The sequence below is a fragment of the Papaver somniferum genome, chromosome 5, assembly GCF_003573695.1.
Source record: "Papaver somniferum cultivar HN1 chromosome 5, ASM357369v1, whole genome shotgun sequence".
In the NCBI taxonomy this organism is placed as follows: Eukaryota; Viridiplantae; Streptophyta; class Magnoliopsida; order Ranunculales; family Papaveraceae; genus Papaver; species Papaver somniferum.
In genome coordinates this window covers 179,998,126-180,008,966 of record NC_039362.1, presented here as the reverse complement: position 1 = coordinate 180,008,966, position 10,841 = coordinate 179,998,126, and the positions used below count along the sequence as shown (strand labels likewise).

The window sequence follows — 10,841 nt, the reverse complement described above, 5'->3', positions numbered from 1 at the left end:
TTTTTTTTGAAGCATACTCATTCATTACACCATCTAAGGTGGGTTTATAAGGGGTGTCTAAAGGTAGTTCAATTAGCTATATATTCTTAAAAAATTTAAATTACTAGAACGTCCTTATCCTCAAAAACCTAAAATCAAAAATCAAAATAAACTTTAAACTTAAACATCTTGGACTCCAATTCAATCAAGAAATTGATCAAATAAAGCAAACACGAATCAAAGTGAGCGATATTGAAGTGCGAAATCCAAACCTCAATTGCTCTTAGATGTATTTTAGAATGTATGTGTAACAAACCCATCTTGTTTTTGATTGATTTTATTTTGTTTGATCGATAGAATATGATTTCAAAGATGAAATTAGGGTTTCAGAAGATCAGTTCGGCTGATCTTGGAGTATCAATTTTGATCCGAACCTAGAGTATGATTTAGAGAAACACTATGTTCGGCTCACGCGACTTCGCTAAATTTTGTTCGAATCAGCCGAACCTAAATTTGTCAGTTTCAGAGTGAAGTTCGGCTGACAACTTTTCAGCCGAACCTCAATTTTTTAAAAATATACCTAGGTTCGACTGACAAGTGAAAAGTTATCAGCCGAATTGTTCATCTGGTCAGTAGATCTGGGTTTTAAAAATTCATTTTTTTTGAAATATTCAACTAATAAAAAGAAATTAAACCTCGTATAGAAGTCTACCTCTGATTTGAATCACCCATTTTGGTCACTTCTAATCACTAAAATCTCAAAATTCAAAACCCAAGTTTTTTTTCACTTCTTCTTCCTCTCAAAAACCCCAACTCTCTCACATAAATTTCTACCGTCGATTTACAAGTATTAGATTCTACCCATTGATTTAGAGGATAAATAGAAACCCTAAATCTAATATTTCATTATGATACTCTCCCTCTTTCTCTTTCTCTCAGTCGCCTCCCTTCTCCACCCCCAACTACAGCTGCTGCTACTCGACTTTTTTCTTCCCGTCTTCCTTCTTTTTTATTTGTCAATAACTAAATTAAGATATATTATATATCTTCTGTTGATCTCTAGAATTAGAGTAAGCTTTAACTATTCTTGATTTTTTTTTTTTGTCTGTAAATTTGTGTAAACCAATACTATCGGCAACTACGATTTTTTTATCTGTAAATTTGTGTATTTTTTTTTTGGTTTGACATAATTATTGGTTAACCAAAAACCACTGGGACAAACCGAAACCAACTGGAACCATTTGAAAACCGAACCAATGGTTAATGGATTGGTTTGGTTTAGATTTTTAGAAACCAATAATATTGGTTTCGGTTTTGGTTTGGCTAGAAATCGAACCAAAACCGACCATGAACAGCCCTAGTAATAGTACTCTTTAGGATCTAAAATGGTTGCAATAGATCGTGCTTATCTTCCAAATGGTGAGGTGCAGTTGAAACAGACTAAAAAAGAGCTGTTTCTTTCGAAAAGAAAAGTTCATTTATGGGATCGTGTGAAGTTGGGGTCACTTATCGTAGAACATATCGGGCTCTTATTTGCTCCTTTCTACTTTACCTGGAATGCATTTTGGGTTTCTTTGATATTGGGTGTGCTAACTTTACCCATAGGGATAAGTCTATCTTACCATAGAAACCTTAGTCACCGTAGTTTTAAGCTACCGAAATACCTTGAATACTTGTTTGCTTATTTTGGACTTCATGCTGTACAGGTTAGTGTTATAATACTGTGTAGTTTTTTCTGACTATTACCAATTATCATTGTGTGTTAATGTGTATTGTTGCTGAACTTACTCATCAGGGAGACCCGACGTTTTGGGTAAGCGTTCATCGATACCACCATCAGTTCGTAGATTCTGATCGAGACCCACATAGTCCAATTGAGGGATTTTGGTTCAGCCATATCAATTGGGTTTTTCAGCACAACTATCTTTGGGAAAAGGTTTTATTCCATCTTTATTTGAGTTGCAACTGACTTTATAATAGAAAGAGTATGCGTAGAAAGAGTGTGAGTTCGAGTTTGATTGACACAGAGCCGATCAAAAAAAAAAAAAAAAAGAGTTTGATTGACACAGAAATAGTTATTTCTATTTTCACCATATCATAATACATTATTTCATGGGGTGTTCTTCTAATCATGTTTTGCAGTGCGGAAAATCAAACAATGTAATGGATTTGAAAAAGCAAGCCTACTACAGGTTTCTCCGGAGAACACATGCCCTTCATCTTCTTGGGCTTGCACTTCTGTTGTATGTTGCAGGAGGCTTACCGCACCTTATTTGGGGAATGGTAAGCACATTGTGCAAAAGTAGTGCTCCATAATATCCTTCACATAATACACGTTCACGTGAAATTTCCTAATTTCTGCTATAGTTTGTGTTTTTCTAACTTAATCATATCAAGATCTTTTGAGACCTTACCTTTCGAAATCAGCTAAATTTTGTAAACAGAACTAGTGAACTGATATAATTTTGTTCTCTTTCTTCTTAGAGTGTGAGACTAGCAGTCGGCCATCATGGAACATTTGCGGTGAATTCAGTTTGCCATACATGGGGAAAAAGGCCATGGAATACAAAAGACTTATCTAGAAACAACTGGATGGTGGGATATATAGCATTCGCAGAAGGTTGGCACAACAACCATCACGCCTTCGAGTATTCAGCTCGGTTAGGGCTTGAATGGTGGCAGCTCGACATTCCTTGGTACTTCATAAAGCTTCTCGAGTATCTTGGATTAGCAACAAATGTTAAAGTTCCCACGGAGATTCAGAAACGAAAATATGCCTCCGGAATTCATAAAGAATCTCAGCAAACATATGATTAATGCAAAATTAATATATGGATACTTCAAGACTTAGTATATGCTGCTACTTCAACTCCCCGGTATGGTTTGAAGGTTTTTACTTATTGCGATAGAGTGTGCCAGAGATGCAATTAGTGTATGCTACTTCAAAACCTAGTTTCCTTCTACGAGTGTGTGTAATGTTCTATTGATTTAATACCAAAAACAACTTCCCACCTAAATATATTGGCGTGTCGTACTTAGGAACAATGGTTTCTATTTGGATACTCTCAATTTGTGTGACCACCCAGATTCCAGATACTTTCCTAGTGTGTATTATGTAACTAACTCTCTGATGCCTCAGTACGTCACTGGTATTCGGAGCTAGTGTATAACTATCTAGAAGGTTTGGAATCATGATCGAAAGTATCTATTATGTAGACTTTGATTGTATCAAATTTCTTTCGCATGGCTTACCTCATTAATTAAAGCTTTTCGTATTTCTTGAACTACTCCTCTCCTGTCTTGTTTCGATTCGATTGGTAGAATAGGAATGTGCTTGAGGAGATGTAAATTAAGATGTTTGAAACTAAGTTCATTATGTCGTTGTTTAATAGTTGTGGAAGGAAAAGATTAATTGGGTCTTCTGTGCTTGCGATAAAGGAACGGAAAATGGGTCATTTGTACAGATATTTTTAACATGGTTCAAATGGACGAGTAAAAATTATTATGGGTGAAATGAACACCAAAAAAATAGCAAAGATGGAACTGGATTCATTCTGACTTAAATTTAAAAAATAACAAGGATGAAACTGAATGCATCCTGATGTAAATTAAAAATAAGAAAAAGTATTTGAAAATGGGTAGGATGAAACTGTTTACATCGTGACTATTTTTACATTTTTGTCCATTTAAACAATATTCTAAATATTCTTTTTACCCGGGAATTGTTGAGTTTGGTTTTTTTAACCAATTTTGTGATAAAGGAATGGATGAACTTGTTTAACTCTTATGTTTGTCAAACAAATGGTAGCTCTCCGGTCTTGTGACGAGGATTTGTTTAAGCATATAGGTGTTCCTCATATTTTTGCATAATTGGGAGAACACTGTGAAATTAGGTTTCACTATGGAATGGGAACACTCACTCATTCCGCCAAAGTCATTCATACACTCATTCGTATGAATGAGAGAGGCTGCCAGAGGAAACTAAAAGGGCTGATCATATCAGCCGCTTGGGAAATAAATCTCCCTGAGCGGGTAGATTAGCCTCCCAAATACTTTTGTACTAGTTTCTTATAAATTTTAAACTCTTATAAGTTGGCTCACTCATTTTACTATTAAAGTAAGGGAAAACATCTGATGTTTAGCCGCTTGGTTTTTCTTAATAAAGAAAATAAAATAAGAGAGCGGTTGATGTTCCGCCTGTTGTAAAATAGTGTTTTCCATGAATGAGTGAATGAGCAAGTGTTTTTAATACTCACCTCTAGTGGTAGAGTTGTTTTGGTCCAGTACTTTATATATTATTGATACATCAACATGCTCTTCATTGCATCAAAATTCCAACATGATGCAAACATTGCAATGGTTGTCGGCTTGATATTTGCCCAGATGTCATCACTGAAGCAAGTTAGCTAGCTAGGTTGGGATCAATATTGCATCCGCTGCTTGAATTGTTCATTCTTGATTGTCACAATCAATATAGGATGCAGGAGTCTTGCTTCATCAGATGTACGTGCTCGAATAGTACCAAAAGCTGCAATACAGAGTCTGTACGTGTCACTAACATTATCACTAAACTCATGAATACCAAAAGCTGTAATATAGAGTCTGCACGCACTACATATCTCTGTCCTCTCAGTTCCTCATTCTCCCTATTAAATTAGTTTTTTTCTTTTGAATGGTCTATTAAATTAGTTAGTTGAACGGTTTGGCACCAGTATTACTTTGATGCGGACCCCTTTAATGTCGGACCCACATTTATTTTTATAGAAAAAAAATGAGTGAACTGATAATTTTTTAGTCACCAACACAGTAGTAGTAACTATGACATATATGCAAGAAACTTGAAAGTAGTCTATGATAAGGATCTAAAATGGTTGCAATAGATCGTGCTTATAATCGAAATGGTATTATACCTATCTACTGGAAAAGGTATTACTTTATCATTATTGAGTCATTGACCATTTGAGTTGAATCTGATTTTATATTAGAAAGACTACTGTTACGATGATAGCTGTTAACTATGTAACGAAGCCATGATGTGCAGTGCGGGAAATCAAACAATGTAATGGTCCTAATGGATTTGAAAAAGCAAGCCTACTACAGGTTTCTTCGGAGAACACACATGCTTCATCTTCTTGGACTTGGACTTCTGTTATACGTTGTAGGAGGCTTACCACACCTTTTTCGGGGGATGGTAAGCATATAATGTTACTTTTCCCTGCGTAACTTATCGTTTTTGGCCGTGAGTAGTGGCTTGGGAACATATGATATTGCTGTTTATGGCCGGATTGGACCAAAACTGTGGCTGCATATCCTATAATCCTTTGCTTAATCTTATAGTTAACTGTGAAAATAATTTACGTTTTAGATTTAACTTTTATTAATGTAGTTGTGAGAAAATCTCACAACCACACCCCTTACCCCTAGTAAAAACTATAGAACAATCTAAGTAATATCCATGAAAATCATAAGAACATTCATTAAGATTTTCAAATTGGATGCACAATGATGAAGAAATCCTAACTTGCTCTCCAAATAATCTTTTTCTCTCCTAAATATCTTCTCTAAACTCTCAAGAAGATCTCTCTCAATACAAGGTCGCTCGATTCCTTATATAGGAATTTACATAGTGGAAGACAGCTAATAAATCCCCTAATTTTGGATCTGACGTGCACCAATGTCGCATGGACTTTATCATTGACGCGTGACTTCTTTACTATCGCACAACTCTTCACACTTTACTCGTGATTAAGCTGACATCATCTGATACGTCATTCTGGATAAGCTTTACGCGGTTGTTTTCGCTCTGTCTTGATGATCATTATTTCGCATGTTTACTTGGTGTGCGATATTTTGTATCCACATTTCGCCTCTTCTCATATCGTTATTTTGATAAAGAGAGTGATATGAGAAATTCTAATTTATTATGCCGCACCCATTCACCTTTTCGTATTCTTATCTGCCGACATGCTTACGTGATTTCACTTTAACCGTCTACACGTGTTGACTTCCTTCCTCTTTTACTGGAACGTCCGAGTTTAACCGGTCATCTTTTCACCTATTTATTAACTGGGTTGAGGAGGGATAATCTTTTTTCTACTTCTTCTTCCCTGCTTGTCTCTGTAAATCTTCTGCAAATCCTCACCTTTTTTATCTCCTGCAAAATTTTGATTTTCTTTATCCTCTCGAAATCTTAATTTTGATTATGTTGTCGTTGTTATGGATTCTCTCCCCAAGTTAGTATATCTTATCACCACTGTTTTTCTTTTGTTTTCTCCTTTCTCCATTGTTGTTCTTCTAATTCTCATACTGGTTGTTTTGCAACAAAAGTTCTTCCTTTGGTAACACGAAGATTACGGTTTCTAATCCTAGAACTTCTTCGAGCTTGAAAGATAGAGAATCTCTCAGGAGGAAGCCTTCGCACAACAAAGGAGTAAGAAATACTGTCTTTTTTGTAAAACAATATTCTTGCATCTATTTCTTATCTGTGTTGTTCTTCGCAGGATTCTGATTGTGATATTGATGGTGGGAAAAAGATAAAGATAAAAAAGGTTCACAAATCCCCATCGCTCAACACTAGTCTTGTCATTCCCGATTTTGATTGTAAAGAAAAGGAGATCGATACTCATCCTCACGTCAATGTTGACGCTCCCATACAAGACTTGATTTCCTCAACTCCTTTGAATGTTTCTGCTTCTCCAAAGGAAATTTTCTCTCCTAAAGATGATGCCCTAATTGACCATGCGGTAAAGGAAATATGCGCCTCTGCGACTGTGACCGTACTTATGGTGGATCAGACCGTTTCTACCTTTATAAATGGTCATTTATTTGCGAATATCCCTGCATCTGTGGAGAATATTGCTATTGCCGCTCCTGTGGAAAACGTTGCCTCTTCTGCATTCGCTCGTTCTTTTTCTAAAGTCATTTCTTTAGAAGCAATCTCTATTGACAAGGGGGTGCTGCTCAAACTTTTTCTGATATCATCAGTGTTTCTCATTCGTCTATTAATGATCCTTTGAAGCTTCGTATCTGTGATGCTCGATCAAGTTGTTGTCTGATTCTCCACCGAACAAGCCAACAAGGAGCGAGATCTTATCTCAAATTGATCAAAGTGTTCATATTGCTCTTGGTCTCTTGGTAGGCACTCTTTGGCTTATACTTTTGTTATTCAAACTTCCTCATCACTTCATATTTATTCTTATCTTATTTTTCTTTTAGGAATCCCGTCGTCACATCATTCTGGCAGAAGGATTTTCTGAATCTAGTAATACCATTCTCTCGTCAGAATGCCACATTAAAAGGGGAAGTTCTCAAGCTAAAGGGGGAACTCCAGACTGCTACTCTCGAATCCGAAAGTCTTCGTAACAAGAATCAAGATCTCAGAGGTACTTATCCCTTCAGCCTTATGACTCATTTAGAAATAATTTTCTTTTGTATCCAAGTCATAAATTTCTTCATGCATATGTTTAAGATTTAAACCAGAAACGCGTCATGAAGAGATTTAGCTTTCAATTTTCCGTTGAAGATGCTTACTTGGATTAATGAGAAATTGCAGCGCCAAGTAGATCAGTTAAACAATGATCATTCATACTCGCTTGATCAGATTGAAAATCTAAAAAACGAAAATCTTTGTTTAGCTAGTCAAAATGAGCTACTGGGTTCTCAAGTTTCCCATCTATCTGGATTATTGTATAGTGCTGATTTAAGACATCAAACTTTATCAGATGAGAATCAGGGTTTATTCAAAGAAAAAGCAGTCTTTCTTAAAGAAAGAAGCGATGTTTACGCGTCAATATCTCATTCTCCAAAATATTTGCGATGACCAAGAGGAATCTCTTCGCACATTAAGGAATCAGCATGATGAGTTGACGAGGGAATTAACCATTCAGAATGAAAAGATTATTCAGAGTAAGATAAACTTGACTGTGAAGATGAACCAACTTCTAGAGCAACACACGCAGCTAAAAGAGTCTCATGATGCCCTTATGAAAGAAAATGCATCTCTTTATTTGGATGAAAAGAAGATTCTATTAGAGCATTGCTCGTTCGAAATCGCATGTGTTGCTATCTCAAGCATGTTTGTCAATGTTAGTGATCAAAACTATAAGTCTTGATTTCTAGCCTATATAGCTAAAGGTCTCGGACTAGGATAGAAAGTGTAGTTGAGCTCAAGACTCCATGACAATCATCATACAAGACGGAGGACTACTCAAGGAACTGGTGTATCTTCATCGACTAAAAGACATGTGGAGACTTGAACTTATCTGTCACTCAAAAGTCTATCTACTCTATCTCCTATTGATACGTATTGGTCTCTGTAACTTGGTGCCTATTATTATATAGGCGGAATTCATAATAATAATAGACGAAAACTATAAAACATAACAAACTAGAAACCAGATTCGAAGAAATATATCTTCTCTAGATTATGAACAAGAAAACTATTAAAATTCTCTCTTTGTTACGCTCACAATCTCTCTAAACAGTAAATAATATTTAACTGTTTTGCTAAGCTTGCTTTTACAATAATTAATTGCCTCACAAACTTCTCTCTAGATCTGTGTGTTAAACCTCCTTTTCTAGGTGTCAAACCACACTATCTATATTGTCTTAGCTATGAGCTAAACATCTCTATTTATAGCTTTAACGGTTTCCCAAACCTTATAGGAATCTATTTCCTTATCTAGGAATAATTCCTTTTCTAGGTATATTTCCTTATCTAGGAATATTACCTTGTCTAGGAATATTCTTAATCTAGCTAGGAATAATTCCTTTTCTAAGTATATATTTCCTTATCTAGAAATATTACCTTGTCTAGGAAATATTCCTTTTCTAGGTATATTTCCTTATATAAGAATACTGCCTACAAATCAGTATTCCTTCCTTAAATTACAATTTTATCCTCAATCCTTCTTGAAGATCACTAGTTCCCGGAGAGAGGAAGATACACATGTATCATGCGCCCCCACTCAAGAACTTGAACTCCTGTGAAAGTTAGAATTGGAGGTTAGGGAACCTGAGAGTTCCTTTCTCCATGCTGAACCATCTCTCCTTGCTGGGAACTTGACTTCGACTTCCAATTATAAAAGCGACCTTATCTTTTTGTGTTTCCTTAGTCTCTCTTCGCTCCGTAATGCAATCCTCTTCGAGTGATTCTTCTCTATCAAACCACAAGTCTTCCACGTGTGGCAAGATCATCTTGTCAACTCCATCATCATCTAGTAATGGTGGTTCAAACATATTCAACCTTCCTAGGTCATCTTATTGTTGTTCGGTTAGGGTTTCCAAACAAACTCTACTCGGCTTCTCGTCAAGAGAACGGGTCACAAGAAGAATGAACTTCGTACTAGCATTCACCAACCGTTTAGCCTGAGTGACTATAATCAAGCTCGCTCCCTCAAGTGGAGAGTCTATAGCTCGTATTACAAAAGATTTTCCATCTTTGGTAAAGGTATACTTCTAGTCTCTCCTATGTACAACCGCATCGCGATCCCACAAGTAAGGACTACCAAGTACAACCCGACAAACATATAATGGAACCACATCGCATGTAACCTCATCAATGTATGACTCATCAAAAGCAAACTTTAACGTACACTGATCTGCAGCCTGTAGCCCACCTTCCTTTTGAAGCCACCCTAAAGGATAGGGTTTCAGATGTTTGAAAGTTCTCAAACCCAACTTTTCTACCAAAGAATGTGAAAGTAAATTCTTCTGACTTCCCGGGTCAATAACAACATCTATCAGTGTTGTTTTAACCTGCATCTTAACTGTGAAGAGTCGTTCCCTAGAATCTTCCTCCATAATTTCTTCTACGCCTCCTGCCATTAGAGAGAGCTTTTGATTAGGTTCTGTTAGTCCTTGGACTTATTTTGGAACTTGTGCGACTAGTGTTGCCATCATGGCTTCTTTCTTCGGCAACCCTTTTGGTTTTAGATTAGTACACTTCATCGAACACTTGTCAATTTGTTTGCAATGAGTGCAAACTAAACCTTCTTGGTCTTTAGACTTCCCTTTATCTTTGCTCCTTTCATCTCCTTTAGTGACGAAACTTCCAGACTTCTCCTTGATGTTTCCCTCAACATCAGTTTTCTTCATCCTGCCTTCAATATCATTAGCTTTTATACTTGCTTCGGAGATAATATCCACCAAAAACATCTTCAACTCCTTCCGTATATACTCATGGAACCCGGAGATATACTTCATATACATAGCATAATCTTCCAAGTCTAAATCCAAAACCATAGCTTGATTCTAAAATTCCGAAGTATATTCTTGCACGGTTGGTTGTAAGTATGCTTCGAGTCGTACCACTTGAACCATCTCTCTTCAAGGTAGCCAACCAGATAAAATTATTTCCTCACAACTTCCTTGAATCTTTTCCATGAAAATACTCCTTTTCCTAGGTTTTGTCTTTGATAAGCTTTCCACCAGGTTAGAGCATGCTTTTGTAGCTTCAATGCCGCGAAAGCAATCTTTTCCTTTGAACCATATTCAAAGAAAGAAAAATACGTCTCTAGACGCTCTATCCAATCATCTAATTTTTCTACATCGACACTTCCATCATAAAGTAGAATATCAACATGGAAATCAATTTTGAGATTCTTACCTTGATTCATAAACTTACCACGGTTTTGTTGCTTTTGTTCTTTTAGGAATCTCATCTTCTTCTTCCGAACCCCAAGATGGAGATTTCTTTTTCGTAAGTTTCAGATTTGGTGTATTGGAAAGAATACAAGCAACAAACTCGTCCAGGGTAGTTTGAATCGTCTTCATCTCTTTTTCTAACATAACCACCTTCTCGTAGGTAGTTTTTGGTTCATCAGTCTTAGACTCATCGTCTGATTTTGTCATCCTTGGTTTTC

General features: G+C 36.3%; 1 protein-coding gene across 1 annotated transcript; it reads left to right on the top strand.

The window, feature by feature from the left end:
* Positions 1–1,364: 1,364 nt before the first annotated feature.
* Positions 1,365–2,796, top strand: LOC113280223 (acyl-CoA C20 Delta5-desaturase-like). The gene is made up of 4 exons (XM_026528874.1): positions 1,365–1,685; positions 1,775–1,915; positions 2,122–2,262; positions 2,464–2,796. Exons 1-4 carry the CDS (start codon positions 1,365–1,367, stop codon positions 2,794–2,796), a joined length of 936 nt encoding a protein of 311 aa, XP_026384659.1.
* The last annotated feature ends 8,045 nt before the right edge of the window (positions 2,797–10,841 follow it).